The 21,819-nt window shown below is 39.6% G+C and overlaps 3 protein-coding genes across 6 annotated transcripts; 2 read left to right on the top strand and 1 right to left on the bottom strand.

The window, feature by feature from the left end:
* Positions 1-42: 42 nt before the first annotated feature.
* Positions 43-4,945, top strand: LOC135482871 (transmembrane emp24 domain-containing protein 2-like). Its single transcript, XM_064763341.1, has 4 exons — positions 43-326; positions 843-1,041; positions 1,312-1,419; positions 1,773-4,945. The coding sequence occupies exons 1-4, from the start codon at positions 141-143 to the stop codon at positions 1,895-1,897; spliced, it is 618 nt and encodes a 205-aa protein (XP_064619411.1). The 5' UTR covers positions 43-140; the 3' UTR covers positions 1,898-4,945.
* Positions 4,946-5,725: 780 nt separating this feature from the next.
* On the bottom strand, positions 5,726-12,822 carry LOC135482878 (clathrin heavy chain 1-like). Of its 2 annotated transcripts, none has more exons than XM_064763352.1 (9): positions 12,540-12,822; positions 10,638-10,775; positions 10,012-10,114; positions 9,340-9,492; positions 8,979-9,097; positions 8,603-8,764; positions 8,314-8,430; positions 7,847-8,020; positions 5,726-7,547 (listed from the first exon to the last, which is right to left on the bottom strand). In XM_064763352.1, exons 1-9 carry the CDS (start codon positions 12,582-12,584, stop codon positions 7,443-7,445), a joined length of 1,116 nt encoding a protein of 371 aa, XP_064619422.1. In that variant the 5' UTR covers positions 12,585-12,822; the 3' UTR covers positions 5,726-7,442. The 2 variants fall into 2 exon arrangements, with proteins under 2 accessions (XP_064619422.1, XP_064619421.1); XM_064763351.1 differs by lacking the exon at positions 12,540-12,822 and adding an exon at positions 10,851-11,074.
* A 556-nt stretch (positions 12,823-13,378) lies between these two features.
* Positions 13,379-18,822, top strand: LOC135482876 (organic cation transporter protein-like). Of its 3 annotated transcripts, none has more exons than XM_064763350.1 (9): positions 13,379-13,396; positions 13,968-14,511; positions 14,833-15,063; positions 15,209-15,405; positions 15,700-15,951; positions 16,177-16,311; positions 16,608-16,693; positions 17,189-17,382; positions 17,692-18,822. In XM_064763350.1, exons 2-9 carry the CDS (start codon positions 14,179-14,181, stop codon positions 17,887-17,889), a joined length of 1,626 nt encoding a protein of 541 aa, XP_064619420.1. In that variant the 5' UTR covers positions 13,379-13,396; positions 13,968-14,178; the 3' UTR covers positions 17,890-18,822. The 3 variants fall into 3 exon arrangements, with proteins under 3 accessions (XP_064619420.1, XP_064619418.1, XP_064619419.1); XM_064763348.1 differs by lacking the exon at positions 13,379-13,396 and adding an exon at positions 13,418-13,519; XM_064763349.1 differs by lacking the exon at positions 13,379-13,396 and adding an exon at positions 13,557-13,698.
* Positions 18,823-21,819: the final 2,997 nt, after the last annotated feature.

The raw sequence follows: 21,819 nt of genomic DNA on the forward strand, positions 1-21,819 counted from the left end.
GTTGTTGGGACAATCTTGCCACTAGAGGCGCTGATCATCGACCCTGCGCATGTGTAGTTCCAGTGCACGCAAATACGTGGCATTTGCCGGTTTACAGTCTCCAAAATATCGCTCTAAAACATCTCCCAAAAGCCCCCAAAATGGACTTTTTACAGCCCCTCATTTTGTTGATTGTGTCTTTATTATATCTAGGTGGTGTAGAATCATATTTCATCAGTATAGACGCCCATGCAGAAGAGTGTTTCTTCGACAGAGTTACCTCTGGCACAAAAATGTCTCTCATGTTTGAGGTAGCAGAAGGTGGATTTTTGGACATTGATGTCAAGGTTTGTACCTCATTTCTAAACGAGGTGGTCAGTGGATTTCCTTTTCAACTACTCTATTGAATAAAGTAGTACATGCAGAAGCAAGAAAACATCAGTTTGAAAGGGGGGTTCTGCCAAAAACATTGTTGACAGCATTTAGGCCTACTTAGAAATAGAAGACACAGCATGGCCAAGTTGTCAGGATGAGTGATGATTCATCCATTCAGTCTGGCCCAGATGGCAGAGAGAGTCCAGAGACAGGGGCAAATCAACTTCAGACACCACAGTGGACTGGGCTAGGGCTCCTTTCGTTCTGAACTGGAACCTGCGTGAAGCCAGCAGGCAGCCAGCTGTACGTGCACCCTTGCCAATGGCGACTTCTTCGGTGTACATCGGCATGATTTCCTGCTGACTGATTGATGGTCTTCGCCTAAGGAGGCACGACAATGTTTCGATAAGGCATGGTCTGCCATCTGCACATTATTCAGTATCTGTTGATTGGGCCTATATCCTTTTAAATATATCTTCTTGTTGCAGATTCAAGGGCCAGATGGTAAATCCATATACTCCGGAGATCGAGAATCCAATGGAAAATATACCTTTGCTGCTCATATGGATGGTGTCTACAAGTATTGTTTTAGCAACAAGATGTCCACCATGACACCAAAGATTGTTATGTTCTCAATGGACATTGGGGAAAAGCCAAAAGAAGATAATAAAATGGAAAATGCAGAGGGTAGGTATTGTGCAAACTTTGAAACTTCGGAGTTACCATCCTGAATTGAGAGTGTTGGCAAGTTCAACTACCTAATGGCAATATGAATACAGCTACAAATGTGTAACTTGACTCTTAGTCTTTTGTCTGTTTTTCAAACTAAAGCTGTTATACTTACAGGGCTAAGCTATTTCTGTTTGTAGTGACAGTAGTATTAAGTGGACGTATTCATCATGTTTACTGGTCTTGGCAGAAAGTTATCATGATAAAAAACCAATTCTAATTTTTCAGCACACCACAACAAGTTGGAAGAAATGATAAATGAACTCTCTACAGCCCTTACTGGTGTCAAGCATGAGCAGGAATACATGGAAGTTAGAGAAAGAATTCACCGAGCTAGTAAGTCTAGATATGACTTTTAACAACAGACTGAAAAAGTAAATGTGGGGGGCTGTGTCAATTATAAATCTGAAGATTGTTGCAGAACCTAGAATTTCAAGATTTACATCAATGAAGAGTAAATTATTTTGGCTGCAGTCCATAGTCAGACTCTGCTTCCTGCAGGATACAACAGTAAACAATGCAACAAGAATGAAGCATCCACTCAAAATGTTATTGTTTTAGGTCTTTCACTGGACTCTGCCTCATTCTCAAAAATCCATGCAAAAGAAAAATTTGTGTTTCTTTGCATCACCTTTTCAACCATTATCAATATTTTAATTGAGGTTTTGAATTGTTTTTTTTTATTTCAGTCAATGACAACACAAACTCTAGGGTTGTACTATGGTCCTTCTTTGAAGCTCTAGTGTTGGTTGCGATGACTTTAGGACAAGTTTACTATCTGAAGCGATTCTTCGAAGTGCGACGAGTGGTGTGAATTACGCAAGGTGCTTAGGATGATATTACCAAATTACCAGCATAAAACTTCTCTCAAATGTTTCTCAAGTCTGTTTCTTGATCCAGTTAGGCCAATAACTCCAGAAAGAGACATTCATGGTTGAGGCAGCAAGAATATTCATACTATAGTGTAGATATACATGTATATGTATCTTTGGTGATAAAATAAATGAGACAGTTATGTCTTCAAGCTGGAGTTAATGGGGATGATTTGCTCAGCAGCTGTGGACAGAGTTATGTAGACATTCAAAGTCATTCAATCAAACTGGTGCCTAATTAAAATTTTGAATGTGGATTTAAACGGCTGTTGCTTGAGCTGTGAACCCATCTGTTCCTGAATGACAGGGGCATTTTCTAAGAAAAGAATGAAATTCAAGTCATTATTAAGCTAGACAAATTGGCAGCAAGTGGAATTCTTAAGGGTGAACGTACATCTGAAATATTTGAGAGAAGTTGGGAGTAACAACTTGAGAACCCCTTTATGAACTGCAGTCTATTGATTGAACAAATTCTGATAAATGAAATTGTTGATGTTCGTGAAACATGTACTTGTGCAGTGATATTTTGAAAAGAGGTAGGCACTGCCCAGCAAAAAAACCATGAAAACCATAAAAACTTTCTACGTAAATGGTTGGAAAAGAAATTTGGCCAAAAATTGCCAACGAAACCAGCAAAAAGTGTTGCAGTTTATAAAAGGTGTTTTTTATGATCTTGATGATATCTGATCATTGTGTAAAGTAGATTCCTTTGGAACAATTTCAGACAACAACATTTGAAATATTTCTTTGGAAACTGAATAATTCTTTACATTGTAAATACGCATCAACACAGATATGGGGGATTATTTATTTTTCAAAATCTGTAAGTTTTGTAACTATTGCAAACGAATGTATTATACTACTGTATTACTATCAGAAGCCTTTTCAAAGATTTGTGAGTCATGATCGTGAAAATTCAAGCAGGTTTTTGCCCTTGGTCATGGCAATTAGTATTAGAACATGGTCATGTACTGGTTACGGTGTTACAACTCACAATGGCTTGGAATCCCGTATGATTAATTCCACCATGTTCTCCCCAGATCGAGCCTTATGCTCTGCATCTTATAGAGCACTATGCACCATGATCTGAGGAGAACTTAGCAAGGATTTAGGAACATGACTTGCAAATTTTCATGATAACAATTGTTTTGTTAAGGCATGCGTGTTTGCAATGATAACTCAACTAACCTTTTGGTAACGCTATAGTTGTGTTTGTAGTATTTCTTCCAAAAACTTTGAAGGGCGGGAATTTTGGAAGTTGGCAAAGAGAAGGGAAAGGGTGAACTGTGAAAAGGGGCAGAATGAGCACCCTTCTGTAATAGAAAATGCATTAGCTGTTGTGAAGAAAGGCAGGGAGCATTTTTAGAGGGACAGGATGCTGCACACTTCTATTTTCATCTGGCAGAAACACAAGTTTAGGATTTTTGTTATGGATTCCGGGTTATTTACCAGAGCACATTGGATATCTGGTCTATTAGGACTAATATTAGAAACAAAAATCATGGCTGTGTTGTAATCATTGCTTTTCTTTGTGTAGCGTTTCTTATTTCCTCCCAAAGTTTGATTTTAAAACGAATCCTATGAAGTTGGGGAGTTCGAGATTTAGGTTCAGTCGTTGTGTCCAACCAAATTTTCCACTGCATACTTGCCTTTGCTGCAAATATCAGCTCCAGCAAGTTATTCTATGAACTGTGTATGTCATGCACCGTTGGGTCTTTGGCTGTTCTGTATATTTCTTTTGGGTTCGGGGTTTTATACAGGTGTGGTAAAAGGATTGGTTTTATAAATATTGTCCATCATATTCACTGGTCATTTAATGCTGCATGTACCATTGTTACGTTAGTAAGTGTTGATTTCGGTTCTTGTTCTCTCATTTAAACAACTTTTAAAAATTGTCATCAGTTGAATAACCTTTCATGGTATCATTAAAAGGAATTGTGATACTGTAGACTTCCCATTATCAATATCACATCCACTTTTACATACATGGAGATGAAACTTCAAATGTCTTAAATTTGGTTAAGAGAATACCATGTCTCTTGGTATACTTGAAGTAACATGTATAATTTGTACAGACCTAGGTACATGTACCCATTATATCATTCCATGCATAAGATCTCATATTTTCATGATCGTGTACACATTCTACAAATGTAAATGTAGAATGTGACTTGTGCATGTACATGTATGAGCTGGGGGTTCAGATGTAAAAAATCATGAACATGCTCAATAATTTGTCTGGTTTTCGGGCATGTAATGATGAAACTGTTGTATCATTTATGTTCATTCTGTATATAATCTTACCAAGGTTTGATGAATACCAATTCATGTAATGTAAGGTTTATCCTCACAGGGGTTGTAAATCTACCCCCTCACCTTTCCTGTTGAGAAATGTCCGTGTTCATGTAAACCACCTGATTGGTTTAAGGTGGGAAAGGTTCTATGAAAGAACGTTTTGTTTTATTTATAGTTTAAGAATGACATCAGGTATATTTGATTAGAATGCAAATCTAGCTGTAGCATAGTCAACACCAAAAAAGGTTTCTTTGGGTAGTTTTACAAGTGCACACTTCCATTGAATTTTACAGATTTGCATTTTCTTGCACAATGAAAGAAATTGCACTAATTAATGAACCGCTTAGTATGGATACAGACGCTCTACTCGAGTTTTCAAATGAGACATTAATGCTTTTCTGGTTTCTTTCTTATGATAAGAATCCATAAAAGGTCTGTAGTTGCTACTGTTCTCCATGATCAAGTCCACTTTAAGATCAGGAGTCTTTCTGCATTGTGTAAGAGCGATTGGTAACTTCAAATGCTTATTTACTCTGGTTAGTTAACCAGGTTTGGTTTGTTTTATTAAATTGCTTTGTAGAACTAGATGTGTCCTCCGGACACTTATTTTCTGGTGTTGTGAAATACACCACCTTGAGCAGTCTTCAAAAGAAAAAGAAATAAACCAATAAAAACTGATGTCAATCTCATATTTACTTTCTTGTCTCATTTTTTCTTCAAAACTCTTGGTGGTTTCATAGAAACCACCATATATCATATGGACATGGTCAGGGAATGCAAGAGTTTGGCTTGGAATGCTGAAATGACCTCTTCTTTCCAAGATATCCCAGGCTAATGAAGTACTAGCACCACACTCTTGAAGATCTGTTCCCCAACAATTCAAATGGAAGTCACAGTCACACTTGACCTGAAATTGTAATCAAACGCCACCGAATCTCTCTGGGAAACACAGCAGTGATAGGGACCATTGTTATGTGTCTCCAAAGGCCAATCTCCATTATAACTGTGGTCATGACTCAATGTGCCCCTGCTGAAGAAACAGAATGTAGTTTGGTACATTCTAACAGCCCACGAGAATGAACTTCTGTGGAATATTTGTATTGGGGATAATGGCCCTCTAAAGCCGACCTAAAAGATTTGAACATGGCCGTATCTGGATGATACCAGTGCAACTGCAATGCACCATAACATGTGTATGCTCCAGACTTGTCTATTCTGGGACACCAAGACTGGCCACATGGCCAAACAGTGAATCAATGGGGACAAAGCTCCAGGGATATGAGAGAAACAAGAGATGACAGCCAGGTTTATAAGAGGCACAGGCCTGGGCCTGTAGTATAAAGTCTATCATTATGAAGAAGAAAGAAGACCATTGTCCAAAGAGGCTCATTAGATCTGTCTTGTTCTACTCGAATCTTGCAACATGACATCTTTGAAAACTCCTGAAATCTGCATAAACGAACAAAAGTCAAATATCGTATCATCAACAACTTTATTCTTACCACCATGATAAGTATCTTTTAATAAAACAGAAAACTACAAAGATTTGAAACAGTTTTACAGATGATACATGTGAAGTGTAAGACTGAAGCATGTGTAAAATGGAGATCTAAATGCTTTATAAAAGCTTGTGAGAAATATCTTAAGTTGGGCAGTAGAAAAACTTCGTACAGCTGTACACTACAGCAAAAAAAGTTCCAAATCCACTTAAATGAAACTTGTGAGGACTATATTTTCACTAGAATATTTTGCGGATTGCAAAAACGAAATGGAGCAAAATGTTGGTGGTTAACAGTACAAGATGATATCAACTGGATGAAAAACTGTCAGTCTCATCTTTCATTCAGGTAGTAACAGTCCTACAGAATACAGCTTCACTGAAAGTTACCACCAATCCAGAGTGACACGACACCAATTCCAAACAAAATCGTACCAAAAGATGAAGAATAGCCCCATCTTTAAAAGCGTCACAAATTTTTTAAATCTAAATAACACCTCAACCAGTAGGCCTTATTGTCCTTGTTATTTAATTCATATGAGAGGGCAATTCCACTTGCTCAAAATATTTCTGCATGTCAACTGCACCATCTAGATACATGAACATGTACATGAAGTTACTCATCCATGCACATTCAACTGTCTGACAAAAGTAATTTCAAATTTTACAAAATATTTCAAACAACCCTTTCTACATGTAAAGCTCTGTCACCGTCTGATATTCTAACAAAATACACAAAAACATGCAACTGGTAATACCATGAACATATCAGCAAATACATGTACTACAAACAGGCATATCAAAACTAAGTGTTAAAAAAGAACAGATCATAATCTATAATAGCAGCTATTCCAACAGTACATTGTAGTACTAACCCAGTTGGGATCATAGACAAACAAACACAACTAAAAACTTTTCAGTCTGCACTGAATCAGGACAAAAGAGCTGACTGACTGTTATCTCATGATAGACAATTTCTACCAAATCTCACCAAGTGCATGTAAGTAAGTATCTATTGCAGATATTCAACTGTCATATTTTTATGGTAGGCAATTTCTCCATAATTTTACAATAAATTCCAGTTCCAAGCACCAAATAAAATTACCAAATGCATCAATGGTCTATGATACACACACCCTGCAAAAACGAGATCTCTATCATCACTAAATGCTAATCTTCAAAACTAGGCCTAAATGCGAACGGACTCCTCAAGCCAAACCAACATAATAACATCATGGACCCTGTTGCCAATTTTTCATAACTCAACAATGCTCGATGATGGATGATGCATTTGAACCACTAACATGATTACTGTACTGATTTGTGGTGATATGTGAAAACACGATGAATGTACATGTGTAGTGTGTCACACAGACGAGCTGGTCACAGAAAATCTCATGATCTATTGCAGGGGCTTCTGACATCCTCCCTCCCTGGGAGTAAAATGCTTTTTATCAATGACAAACATGAATTGGTCTGTGGTGTTTTTTTTCCTAAGGGTAGGAATCTTAGGACAAATCCACTTTGAGATCAATACTATCATCTACACTATAGCTAGGTTGAACTTTGTACTAAGTCAAATGCATTTCACAGAACTTTATCTCAATGTGAAAGTAATGCACTTGTTAAAACTTCAACCTTGACTGAATAGAGGTACTACATATGGCACTCAGCAATGCATACTATGTACACTATCACCTACATAAAGTTTTCTCCAGACGATTGGCAATATTTGGTTTCTTCAATTGTTCCCTTACATACTCTATGAGAGCATTCTTTTTTATGTCTATGGACAATACCTGAAAATCCAAGAAGAAAGTTTTTATCAGATAAATATATATCAAGTTGGTAAATGAGGTGAAACTTTTATTCATCGGTTGGTGCCATTTTTTTTAATTGACCAGCACTTGGGCATGATACAATAACTGCAAAGGCACAGTCAGACATTCACACTCACTCACAGTAGACATAGCATGTGTATACCTGGAGGTGATTCTCAGGGTAAAGTGCTATAATTGTGCAGAATGTTATGCAAATGTCGAGCATTTCGACAGCAGCATTGATTTCAGCTGGCTGAGGTAAAGGTATGAAAACTTACTTGTCCTAGCTTAGTGATACCCAGTACTCCTTGAGTGGAAGTGTTCAGCACTGAGGTGATGACGATATCAGTACAGATGGGTGTACTGTACAAGGCTGCAGACGTCTCCAAGTCGCATATAAAGATCTGGCCATATTTTGTGATGACATAGAACAGTCTATAGTCAGTGCTAACCTGAAAACATATCAAATTTAAATCTATAAATATAATTTGAAGTTGATTATTTGACATTTATGAATCCTTTTCAAAGCAGCTTGCAATATATGATTTGCTGAGCAAAATCTCTGCAGTTTTTCAGCTGGCAAATCATGCTTTACAAACTGAATACCCGCATTATTACCAGACAGCGGGTATAGCGGGCAGTGGTGCATTATAGCACAAACAGTTAATTTCTATTGGGTTCTGCGAAATTACTGGTATGTATGTTTTTTGTCAATTTTTAAAATCTGTCATTCCGTATAACGCACCTGTATCTGAACTGGAAAATCAAACTTCTCTGTATCATCAGGAAATTTTAGTCCGTCTGTATGATTGGTCAATGCCTTGTTCCCTGGATTATGTGGACCAAGTTCAACGACATGTGCCTATAAAAATAAAAAGGTAGGGTTACAATGTTATTCTCTATGTCAAGTTTTATGTAATGCAATCTGAAGTATTCCTGTAGGTTCTCATCCTTTATCCACTGATGAAGCAAAGACCAATACTGTTAAGCCACAGTCATTTCTAACCAAAAAAAATCATGTACGAGTTACTCACTTTGCCATAAAGTGCATCCCTGGACGCCACACAGAGTACAGTGGAAGGGTGCCGATTCCACTCAAACTTGTATTGGGCGAAATACACAGCGTGGGCAGCTATACACTGGGTCACACAGTGATCCACTGAATATAACTGCGTTACACCACAGATTCGTCTATCCTGAAGAAAAAAAACATCTTAAAATTTGGCCTTAGTTAATATGGTTCTATTCACAATCTGCCTCCTCTTCTCCAAGCACTAGGTGATAGTATCTTTTCACAGCAGTTTCCTTTAGGTGGAAATTTGTCCCGACTGATTGAGATTTTGGTAAGGTACACTTACACCTCATAGACAAGCCATAATAACAGATTTTCAACAGAGTGATGTAACATACCTCAGGATAGAGGCCAGTCAAGGCGAACCACTTCATCCCAGGGTCAACCCGGTAGCTAACAACCTCAGAGTCCTCAAGTCTCCGGTCACGCTCAAACATACGTCTTGGACAATCCTGCTCTAAAACACAGATGCAAAACTTGATTACACATTACTCCTTGGTTGGTACAAATAACTTATGTTTTTTCGTTCCTGTACTTGAAATTCATGCTGGCGCTCTATCAGACAATCTGTTGGTCCTTTAAAAGGTATTAACATAGATCCACAACATAAGTGTTCCAGAAATGTTAGATTTTCAAAAACAAAGATCAGTTGCAGTTGCATCCTGCAAACTAGTACTTGAACATGCTATGTCATCATACCTGAATGGACCAGCCAATGATAGATGTATTTTTCCGTAACCATGGCAATGACGTCATCATTCACCCACGTCCAATAGCCAATTTCTTCATCCATGTGACAACTTTTAGTCAGTGATCGAGATTGGATATTGAAAACTTCAAGTTTTCTACCCGCTAAAAAATAACAATAATTTTATCAAAGGAATGTTAGGCACGTTAGCATGGTCTGGGGAGGCAAGTTCCGACTTAACTTTAACTTGTAAATTGCTGATAACAAACATAACACTACCAGCAAATTTCCTGATTACCCTATGGAGAAACGGTAAATACTTTCAAGTAATTTACTGATAGGATGTTAACGGGCTAAGCCAGTGAAGAGGATAGCTGCAGTAGGTGTGAAGATATCTAGGACATCTAGAGAATGTATGAGGAATTTCACTCTTATCATTACACAGGAAATTGACAAACTAGGGTAGGAAACAACGCAGACTGCCCAACCATGGACAGGCAGATGAAATCCCAATGTTGAAGTTAGCTCCCTTGAGAAGTATTGATCTTGTCGTCCTTTGATTTCAAATGAGCATGCCAGGATGCAGAATTTGGCACTTTGGATTGGACATACAATACAATCTGAACTGACCCATCTCTTTTGGTTTCAGAATCGCTGAATAAATCCAAAACATCCAAACTTACCTTTTAAAGCAATAAGTGGAAGAGAAGGATTGACAAGGACAGAATCTGCCTTCACTCCCCATGTTTGTGGGGGTGTTTTATGGCACAGGGTCAGGAGGGTAGCCTGGAAAGATATGAATGGATGTCAGCTAACCAGGAAAGGTATCAAGTAAATACAGTGGAACCTCTGTTAGCAGACACCTCTCTATTAAGGACAACCTCTCTATTAAGGACACTAGTTTTGGTCCCAAATTGGTTGTTTCCATTCAATTTGACCTCTCTAATCAGGACACCTCTCTATTAAGGACAGCACTTGTCAGTCCTGAGGGTGTCCTTAATAGAGAGGTTCTACTGTACATTTTGTGTCCAATCCAGGTATTCAGAAGAATACTTTGCTCTTATAAGTCATGTAGGTGGACAGCTGTCTTTGGATGATTAGTATGAGGATGAGCATGGTCAAGGCACCAAAACTTTTTGGTCATAAATACATGTAGTTCAGGGACACCTGTCCATGTGGTAACAATTATTAAATATGGCATGAGAAATATTGTCGAAAGCATCGCTTATGATGGGGACAAACAGACATACATGTAGTCCAGAATCAAATAATAATCAGGGAACGGGAGTCATTATTCTGTTTTACTTACCAAGTGCTGTTTTTTGTTTGTTTGTTTCCTTTGGAAGCTGCCATCATAGTCATCATGACGCACACAGATCCATTTATCTGAGGTCAGAGAGACACGTGACCACGTGATTTGCTCTGAGGGAATGCCAAGGTCAGGAAGCTGAAAACACAATATGCAGGGACAATGATGAAGACATAATAATCACCTTGGCAACACGGATAGTGAAACACCTACATTTATATGCTCGGTAAGCGTAAGAACTTCCCCAGTAACAGCCAAACGTCCCTCCACCTCAGTTAACATGTTCAGGGTAATTAATTCTCCAATCTGAGAAAATGTCCCCAAATGCTCACAATCCTGAACAGTTTAAGAGTAAGACAAAATATCCTGAAGTGAACATATCCCAATATCTGCCCTAACTACAATAACATGAACTCTTGTAAAAGACAAGACCAGGAAGGAAGTGACTAAGACGGGAAATATAATTTGACACACAGGAACCTGGCACAGAGAGATAACAAGAATTTAAACTGAAACAAGACGCCACACTCCAAAATCACACTTTTAGACATCCTATCCCTACACTAACATTGTTTTCATTGGAACCAATGAATGGTATTTCCGAAGAGAATCTCACACTTGGAATCTCATTGGGCAGGATCCCTTCCCAGTATACCTGACAGAAATAAGTGGCTAGTGAATCAGACTTGGCTTTACTCCAAAAAAACTCAGAAAATAGCAGAAGTTGAGATTTGGTTACTCGACATGTATAACAGATACAAGGAATGCAACACAGCCACCTGTAAACTACCAAGCAAAAGTTAAGCTTATTTCAAAAACTACTGTTAACTGACTGCCTGGGTGTATTCAAAAAATCTTCTGCTTCATTGATCTCGAAACAATACAAATTTTCAAGACAAGAATATATTTCAATTTCAGCGCTGAAACTCAGCAATCAAGTTAGTTTAGTGGTCATATTCCCATTTTCACAGTTGTTACAATGGGATGAAACGAGTGAATATGGCAACCTAAGCACAATTTCTGAATCACTTATCATTCATTATCCGATTAGATCAAAATGAAGAAAAGTATCAGCAGACCACTATTAGTCTCAGTCAAAGGATGTGAAGTCACTGAAGATCCAGGAATTCTAATTCAGAGCAGAGTCCTGCATTGAGCATTCATGAATAAAAAATGATGATCATGAAAAGTCAATAGTTCATCACAGGACAGTGCGAGTCATGCAGCTCACATATACCTGGACACATGTCCAAATAATCAAGCTCATGGCGTAACAGCTGTAGATTTATGAGTATGTATACCTCATGCAGCATTTTTGATTGGTCATTGCAAATTCTGACTTCTGTTGACTAATTAGATTTCTACAATCATGTACATGTTCGATGAGTGTCTGAATCTGGAATCATCAAAATTAGGAATCTGACTCAGATTTCCAATTTTTGACAACTGGTTTAGACATGTCAGACTCAGAGTCCAGTGTTGCCTGTTGGTTCATCACCAAACCAACAGGCAATATACTAGCTGACCAAGGCCTACTATACTACAATCATTCATGTATTTTTAAATTAACACCAGTTCATTTTGTCAAATGCGCAGTAGAGTAGGCTATTACCGGTAGCCAAAGAGGTAAATGGATACACAACAGTCAACAGAAAAAGACGTCTCAACATTGAAGATGAAGCATGGAGAGCGAGGTAAACAGGGGTATACTTTTTTGGGACATCCTAGCGGCCTAGCCCTGCATGCTCAATGCATGCAGTGTACAATGATTGCCCTGGGCTGTCAGTGTCATCTCTATCATGGCCTGTGTGAGCAGTGACTGTAGTGGCCTGTGCCTGTGCCTGCAGAAATGTTCCAAACACAGCTCAAATTCATGCTTTATTTCGAGTAAACTATACAAACCTTTGCTAATTCGGTGATTCTCACGGGAGGCCTTGCATCTTCCATACCTTCTCTACCAATGATTAATCACATGGCCCTTGAATTTCACATAGGGGCCTAAATCGGTTGTTCCTGAAGAGATTGATTTTGGTTTTCGTTTTGGTTTTTTCTGTTTTGTTTTTGAGATGTTGCATGTAATTCATATGACAAGTTCTTTAATTTGAAATTTCATAGATATCAAGCATAAAGCCAATGTAAGTTAAATATCGTAAAAATAAAACTTTATGAAGGCAATTTAGAATAATTCCCACATATTTAACATTGCTGCACATGCTGAAATTGTTGCAACATCTAAACTTCGAAACCAATCTCCCGACTCCCGGGCGCCGGGCCAAATGTCCAATTTACATGCACCCGCTGAAATTGTCACAGTGGGTGGGTCGAGTGAGGCTTCACATTGATGGTCACCATTGACGCCGCTTGGAGAATGCCAATCTCCCGGTCTTCGGTCCGTCTGTCGAATTTTACATGCACCCGCTGAAATTCTCTCTCAAGTAGGTCAAATGACACTTGGCGACGATGATCACGGTTGAAGACGCTTGGAGAGTGATCACTATCCAGGCATCTCGCCCTGGCATCAGGCCAAAAACCATTATGCGGAATTATTCATTAAAATTATGTAAAATTATTTATCAAAATGATTCATTAAAATCCAATTAGTCCGGCCTGCTTATTGGATTTACATCTGAAGCAAAGAATATTTATTTACCGCTACCGACATGTGGCGGAGCAGATGCTGGACCTTAGAGGCCTATATCCTCGAGCCTGACATATCAGTGGCAGGATCTCGAGGGATCCGCAGAGCCTTCCATAATCAGGTCGGGTCGAACTCGAGAACCCAGGTTTTGTGCGGTGGCGCCATCTAAACTCGACTATACATTCATCACATAACTAGGCTACTTGGAATGGAAACGCATGTTTCACAATCTTTCTTGCAATCGGTGATTAATACAAGTTTGTTTATGCAGTCATCTAGACCTATATGAAGCTTTTGGATATTTGTTAATAAGCAGTTGTCTGGTCCGTTGTCTGCTGTAAAGACTTGGTTTAGTTCACTAGTTGGAAAATAATCGAAATCATTTAGTGACCGGCATCCGGGAATCAAAACCTCCGTAGTTGTGTGTGTACTGTAGTAGTGTATTTTGTACTCTATTTTTGGAGATTCATATTTCAATATTTATCATCTTGCCCTTGGTCTATTTTACTTGACCATGCATGACCCATGCCTATGCCCAGGCTGTGCATCCCGTGCATCTCGATACTTAAGGAGGGCTATCATGTCAGGTCAAGAGTACTTGAGTAGGCCTACTAGAATTCGTTACTGCGTCTGTGGTACTCCTCACTACTCTGACTCTGCAGATTTAAAATGTTATCTTTTTTTCATTACAGACAGAATTTAGTGGATGAAGGTCATCAGAAGCAATGTCAAGAATACCATGAAGTCATCGGGAGTTAGTTGCACCCTTGGTCATGAAAAGAACCTTACTAAGATCATAGATTAAGACGCTGAATCACACCCACTTCTACAAGAGATTTGTTCTGTCAGAACATCGATTGAAACAAAGAAATTGACGCTACCATCAATTACTGACTATACATCATGTTTGACCCAGAACGTCTTCTCCAGTATCTGGGTAACCCTGGAAAGTACCAAGTCTTCCTCTACTTTCTTGTTGCCTCCAACCACATAGCCATGTGTTTCAACAATTTAAACATGGCAATTTTTGGTGCCAAGAACCCCCACCACTGCAAGCTGCCTGAGAACGTCACCAGGGATGCAGCCATTCCTAATATCACCAAAGCCTACGGGGAAGTCACGTTTCAGTCATGCAAAGTGTACACCAATTACAGCTCGTTATCCAACTTAACTGAGTATTGTCCAAATGGTTGGGAGTATTTGGGGGAATCTGGGGAGAAAAACATAATCATGGAGGTAAGCATAGTCTTTATTGTACATTACTTTGATGAATTGAAATGAACAGAATTAGAGAATATATTTGATCTTTTGAGTTCTGTGGTGAGGTCTGTTCTTGTCACAGCTTGGTGTTGGGATGTTTTTTTCTTATCACAGGATTTGGCTGTCTGTCAGAAGCTCGGGTGTAAACAAATGACATCTAATGATCTCACACCAGGGTTGTGTGAGTTTAGAATAGAATGGTAAGGGAGTGTAGTAAGTATACATGTACATGTTGGGAATGAATTTCAGAGTGATATAAATTTTATCATTATTATTTATTTTTACCCTTTTTTTCAGTGGAACCTTGTTTGTGACGATGCTTACTTGAACGGCCTGTCAACGACAATCTACTTCATTGGTGTCATGATTGGTGGACTATTATTCGGAACTTTGTCCGACAAGTATGGGCGCAGACCAACTTTGCTGTTTACGCTATGGGGCCAGATGGTGCTTGGGGTCATTTTGTCGTTTCTTCACAACTTCATTGCATTTATGGTTGTGAGATTCTTTATGGGAGCTTTGTTACAGGTAAGAAAATGAACATGATTGTACTGTAATAAAACATTTAAATTAGTTACGAGTATGCTCATTCGTCAGTGAGACAGCGGTTTTTTGTCCGCTGGATTCGGTCTTATTCAACGTCAAATATTCTCTGTCATCTGGTCTCTTTTAGGGTATGCAAGCCATTTCTGTAGCTCTCGTGATGGAATTCTGCCAAAAGAAGCACAGAACACCAGCAGGGACTATCTTTGGGGTGTTGTGGGCGACTGGGATCATGTACTTGGCCTTCATAGCTTGGCTTATCAGAGACTGGCATTACATCCAACTCGCACTCAGCCTTCACAGCATTCTCACTTTATCCTACTTCTGGTAAGTACCATATGGCGCGGCTCGTGGCACTGTTTTTTCACTGATGTCATTCAGTCATCAGTCATATGCCTGAAACAGCATTTGTAATCTTTCGCAAGGTGTACAACTTCAATTGCCATGTCCTTTGAATAAGACTACCACCAAGATTCTTTGTAACTTTTCGCAGCAAAATACCACATCCAAGTGACCAACAGAAGAAAATTGTGTTAGATTTCTACTTCCCTGGTAAAGTCATGATACCAATAACTATAATAATGCAGAAAAAGAATAAACGTAACATGTATTTCCTTCTAGGCTTGTACCTGAATCCCTGCGTTGGTTTTCAACACATAACAAACTGGATGAAGCAGAGGCAACCTTGTTGATGTTGGCCAAGCGTAATCGGGTCCAGCTCCCTTTTGATCCACTTGGTAGGAAGGAGGAATCTGGCATGTCCGGGGAACAGCTTCAGAAAGTGGAGGTTGTCCCAGTCAAGAGTCACTCTGCACTGGATCTCTTCAAAACTCCTGAGATGCGGAAAAGGTCATTTGTGATGGGTTACACATGGTAGGTACAGTTGTCTTCATAGGGTCCAATTATTTTAACTGCCAAAGACTGCCGGTTATTTGAAAATGCTATTGCCCTAAGAATATGCTGATTGGGAACTTTCTTGCAAATAGTCAACTGGTCATAAAAATTGTCAATAACTGGTTTTGAAAATAGTCAGTATCTTGTGAAGAAATTAATACATCATCTCTTTAGAAGACACCAACTATATCCTTTTCACTTCAGGCTGGCTATTGCTGTTGGCTATTATGGTCTTTCATTAAACATATCGTCATTTGCTGGTAACATCTATCTGAACGTCTTCATCATGGGAGCTGCCGAACTTCCAGCTTACATTTGCAGCATCTACATCCTTGGCAGGTAAGAACATTTCCAGCAGCTTGAGTGTTGTACCAGTCTTTCTCTTGCATCATTACTGTACAGACCCTCGTGAGGCAACTAGCCAATCTTGGTATGCACATTTGTGTCCCAGTTTTGGTCGGCAAAAGGTGCAATTTCTTGTCCAAGTAGGGTACCCAAACAGGCAGTCAAAAATCCCCACTCAGTTGAGCTTTTCCTGCAAAAGCCCATGAAATTTAAACTAAACCAGCCTACCTTCTGCTTCCATCATTTCTCTGCAGCTGTGCAATGATAAATTTATTATCCTACTTATACAGATTTGGTCGAAAGAAACCATTGTTTGCGTACCTGCTAATAGGTGGAGTAATGTGTATCGTCGCAGCTGTTATCCCCGCAAGAACAGGTGAGTTTGAGATGCGAAAATATTTCCTCATTTGAAAGATTATCATTGAGGTTTTGTGCGAAATTTGGGGTGGGCTGGATGAGCTATCGTCGACCCTCGATTGGGCGGTGTGTTCCCCATTCATCATTATCATCATCATCATAATAATAACAATGTCCGAGGAGTAATCCAGTTGACTGATTGGCTCGAAATGCATAAAAGCTACCTGCTTACGGTGTACGAACATTGAAAAAATGTAACTTTACCCCTTTTTGTCACTGACACTCTAGCCACAATAAGCATTTCAATCAACCCAGACACTAGTATTAGACTTCAGGTCGCATATGGCTCCTATACCACTTATTTGTTGGTCTCCTCATCCCCCCAAAAAGCAGTGGGTCCAGTGAGCCCACCATTGACACACCCTCTCTGTGACGACACACCCTCTCTGTTATCCACACCCCAAAGGCCGTTTATTACGCCTTGTTCTCCATCATCGTAACATTCACTCTTCAGCTTCTGGTCAAGATATCAGTATCGCAGCAACTGTTGTTGCGCTGATCGGCAAGTTTGGCATGGCGGGTTGTTTTAGCGTGATCTTTATGTATACATCGGAACTCTTCCCAACTGTGATACGGAACGTGGCGGTCGGTGCTTGTGCTTGTATGGCGAGATTTGGAGGTGTGCTGGCCCCTCAGATCTTATTACTGGTGAGTTATGATACCAATAAGTAATATGTCAACTTGAAGATGAAACATCCTTGGAACTGGTGACTATGAGAGACAGCAAAAAAACGACATTTTGTGAGAACTATACTCTTTTCATGGCGTGAATTGATAAGCCTCATATTTCTGGCAATCTGAAAAATTGTAGAAGCTATCCTTCAATACAGAGTCACTAGGCCGGGATTCTAATTTGTGCTTAATGGTAGTGCCATCAAAAATATATAAGCCAGTTCTTCTGATTGATTATCAAACATATTTCTTGTTGATTATTATCTGACATCAATTTCTTTTCAGGGAGAGGTCACATATACTCAAGTACCATTCTTCATCTTCGGAGCTTTGGCCATTGTTGCAGCTGGGCTTACCTTCCTGCTGCCAGAAATGCTAGACAAAAAACTTCCTGATACTATTGAAGACATAGAACAATCACATGTTAAGACACCACCGCATAGAATTGCTGACATCTCATTACATGACAATGGCAATATATAGAAGTACCATGTTAGAGTAGCGCAGTGGAAGAGAGTCGGCCTCATGATCAGGAGGTCGTGGGTTCGACTCCCGGCCGAGTCACTGCTTAGTTCCCCTACTGGTCGAGTTCAAGTGAGCACCTTCTGGGGTTGCTCCTTGAAACCCCTGATTGATTTCTGTGGAGACCGGGGTAATAATATGATATCCCCAAGCGCTTTGAGCGGCCAGTGGATGGTTGGATACTGCGCTATATAAGACTCGTATTATTATTATTATTATTTGATAGTTCTACGCTTAACAGTTCCAATTTAGATGACTTTTAGACCATTATTAGGAAACATCATGCATAATCTTTGACGACCCCACCCTTAGAAGTTCTGATGGAGTTGATGAGTGTTTGTTTGACAACTCCTTTTCTTGTTAGAATATGTTGGTTACTCTACCTCAGGATTTTTACACTACTGCTTACCAGTCATTCCTTGGCTGTTGTTAAGTAGGTTATGATTGCTCAAAATACATTTCAAATAATCGAAGTATTATCTGTACTATCTCCACAGATGCAGCTGGGAAAAAGGTAAAGAATCCGTTGGCATCTTAAATAGAGACAGCCTGGCTTAAACTAATAATTTTTGAACAAAAAAGGAGTTGGCCCCAAAAAATGTGCAAAACATTGTATCTAATGTTACAGACTGTTAGGTGCTGCTACCTGCTAGGATTTTGTCAGACTACTGTTGAAACAACACCATAGTATATCTAATGGCATTGGAGTCTTCAAAGTCAGAAACTGTAAAAATTGTTGTAGTTTTCTGCAATGATGATTGAGTCGAAATCAAAACGGGTTTTGATACATAGGACATGTGCAGGCAAATGTATGTCAGCTGCTGAGTTTGGATGTTGTCATTTATGTTATTTATGCAAAAGGAATAAAATCTTGACATTTTGATTTAAAACAAATTGTAGTGGTTGATGTTTATTTAGTCGAGTGACCACTGACTGTAAGAGGGACTGGTTCAGATTCATGGCGAATAGCAGTAACAACCTCTGATAAGTAATAAAAATATTGCCGGTAGTTACATGTATTAGAGGTGTTCCCCAAATATCAAAACCACAACCACAATGCCAGGCTTATTTCGGTTTAAGTGATGCCAGACCATTGAATTGGACTTTGATAGGCAGTATTTTGGTCTGTGGTCCACAGCAGCCCAGAATACGTGCCAGTGGCTTTGAACTGTCCAGGAAGGGAAAGGAAATTTTGTCCCAGGACCACTGACACCTATGGTCGCCTGAATAAGTTTGCTGTTAGTAACTGGTCTCGATATTCGACACATTTTCCAGGAGGACTCTAACCCATTTTACACAGATCATAGCATTTTCACAAAACTTGCGAAATCTTTACCAGTTTATTAACCTCAGGTACAGGTAGATGGCTTAGTGAATGTCTTCACCTGCTGGTGTCACCCCAGGACACACAACCTGACTCCTCTCACCCCACCCAAGCACGTGGCACTACAGAAAGCCCATCACGATCTGTTTTCTGAAAAATAATTAACCAATTTAGTGTACCTTTTCGAATTACTGACTAATTATGGAATGAGAAAGAGTCTCATCTGCTCAAAGGATTGATTACAGTGGTCGCCTGCCTTGATCATGACCATAAATAAAGACTGGTGATCGACTGTTGTTCTTGAGTTTCTCCGTTCAGTGTTAGTGCCAACGCCGTTTATCATATACATGTAGTGGAGAGGAGGAAAGCGGAATGTGGTCTGGACCCAATAGATCGTATTTTGAGAAAAGGGGTGGAATTAAACGGAGACTATAGGCAGGAGCTACATGCTGTAGGGGATCAAATTGGGTGTCTTCATGTGACAGTATGCACAGTTAGGGGCCGAAGTTGTGCTTGATTCAGCAATAATCATATTCCTGGCTGAGCGATACGAGCTTGAATTGTCTGATGAACTTTATACAGACCTAACAAAATTACCAGAACAACGTCAGATGTATATAGGCCAATGATCCTATATGTATAGGCTAAGTTTCATATCCTAAAACTGCATGAATATCATCAAGAATTCATAAGTTAATGAAAGGATAAACGCAGCTGCATATTATTTTCATAGATATAGTATAAACCAATTAGAGTTGACCCTATATTGGCATTTACCAGAAATCAATAAGCGAGCCGCCTTATCCCTCTTTGCATCACGGCCGATAGGAACTTCCAAGGATACCTTATCTTTTGTAGATACCTTTCAAGAGCAACGCAGCTATAAATGTACTTCACTCTTAGGCGCCAGGGATGGCTCCAGTAAGTGGGGACATTTCCATACGGGCATTGACAACCATTTCGTTGGGCCCATTAGACAAGGAGGCATAATGTGACATTTGGTTCCAGCCTAACTGCCTTTAGTCGAGCCTCAATGTCTTTCATAGCGAGATTGACATGGTGATCAAAACAGTTGAAATTATTACTAAGTACAGGAACGGAGAGTCCAGTGATGATGATACCCGTGACCGCGCAGGCCATGCTCACCATGTACCCGGGCCATCCAAGAGGGACCATGTCGCCATAACCGTCGTCATCTTTACCAGGGACAACAAATACCGTCCCAGATGTTCTTGAAGGAACAGAAAAGAAGAAATGAAGAATCAGAAAAGCGAAGAGGATTACAGTATGCCAATGCTAAGGCAGACAAACACAGTCGCAAGTTCGACCAAGCTTTTCCTGATGACCACCGAGACGACCCGGAGACCGACGAATGTTCGGGAGAGACGGAAATGGCGGTGACCCCGAAGCATAGAGAGGACAGCCAAACCCACTGAAACATAGATCTGCGTGGGCCTATCAGTCCAGTGTGGTCTTCGTAATAAGTCAGCACCAGGAAAAGGAATGAACCCCAGTATGATGCCAGGACGATAACACATCAGAGAAGTGAAACTTACGGGCATGTAACGAATCGAATGATAAATTCAACCAAATACAAATGAAACCTTTCTTATTCAACGAAGCAAAATCACTGAAAAAAGGCATTCACTGTTAACCGGACCTGTCGTTGCGAACGGAAAAGTTTTTAAAAAAAGAAGTTTTAATCAGATGGCAAAATGATATATATTTTCAACAACTTGCTAACTGCCTTAGCAACGCAGTTTTTTTCTTTTTCAGTGCTGCTAATTATTACTGCCAAGTAATTTGATGGATGATCTTGTTGTCACTAGCTTCCTGTCATCATGTCGTTCTCATCCAGATGGTCAAACTCGTTCCAGTCTTTGGTGGCCGTTATCGGCTTGTGTTTTTCTTCATTACTACATAGGTACTTCTGACCAGGTTAATGTGGAATAGTCTGCCTCAGTCACCTGCTCTCTTCACCACTTCGCACTTGGCAACAGTTCCGCCATCGCAGTGCAAATTTAAATTCACGTGTTAAATTTGACGGCATCTAAATTGCTTGCACCCGATGTCCTCTTATTACTTGGTAAATAAGAATGATGGATTTTGCATAATTTTCATCATCCAGGCTCGTTCGTGATATAAGTTTGATTTCGAATCATATATTATAACCTCGTAAATACGTCAAGTACAGGTGGTAAACATATGGCGCCAGAACATTGTGCATTAATCTGTACAGCGACTTCCACTGAAGGGGCTACAATTGTATCTGGGCTACAATTGTACAACTTTAATACATGTACCTCATATACTGAAGTTTCGACAAAGCTGCATTTGTCATCAAGCAATAGCATGCTATCAGTGGTGTAAGTGCTCTACTTTTTTTCAGAGGTGACTAGTAGGCTCTATACTCACTGGGCAGCCTATCGCGTCATCCTAATTTGGTCTCCTTACGGAGAGGAACGAGACCGGTCCACTGCGTCCGGAGTGTTATAGGCTCACACCGATTCCTGCTATAAGGATCATGAAGGCAGCCTTAGTATCAACATTTACTCTCCCATTTACGA

Source organism: Lineus longissimus, chromosome 2 (genome assembly GCF_910592395.1).
Source record: "Lineus longissimus chromosome 2, tnLinLong1.2, whole genome shotgun sequence".
Lineage (NCBI taxonomy): Eukaryota > Metazoa > Nemertea > Pilidiophora > Heteronemertea > Lineidae > Lineus > Lineus longissimus.

Excerpts from the sequence above, each read along its gene's own strand:
- LOC135482871 (XM_064763341.1), top strand. The coding sequence starts at position 141 with ATGGACTTTTTACAGCCCCTCATTTTGTTGATTGTGTCTTTATTATAT. Across the intron at positions 327-842 it reads TTTTGGACATTGATGTCAAG|ATTCAAGGGCCAGATGGTAA; the intron begins GTTTGTACCTCA and ends TTCTTGTTGCAG. Across the intron at positions 1,042-1,311 it reads TAAAATGGAAAATGCAGAGG|CACACCACAACAAGTTGGAA; the intron begins GTAGGTATTGTG and ends CTAATTTTTCAG.
- LOC135482878 (XM_064763351.1), bottom strand. The coding sequence starts at position 10,919 with ATGTTAACTGAGGTGGAGGGACGTTTGGCTGTTACTGGGGAAGTTCTT. Across the intron at positions 10,776-10,850 it reads CGCTTACCGAGCATATAAAT|CTTCCTGACCTTGGCATTCC; the intron begins GTAGGTGTTTCA and ends TTGTGTTTTCAG. Across the intron at positions 8,765-8,978 it reads TGACTGGCCTCTATCCTGAG|GATAGACGAATCTGTGGTGT; the intron begins GTATGTTACATC and ends TTTTTTCTTCAG.
- LOC135482876 (XM_064763350.1), top strand. The coding sequence starts at position 14,179 with ATGTTTGACCCAGAACGTCTTCTCCAGTATCTGGGTAACCCTGGAAAG. Across the intron at positions 15,064-15,208 it reads TTATGGGAGCTTTGTTACAG|GGTATGCAAGCCATTTCTGT; the intron begins GTAAGAAAATGA and ends GGTCTCTTTTAG. Across the intron at positions 16,694-17,188 it reads TGTTATCCCCGCAAGAACAG|CTTCTGGTCAAGATATCAGT; the intron begins GTGAGTTTGAGA and ends TTCACTCTTCAG.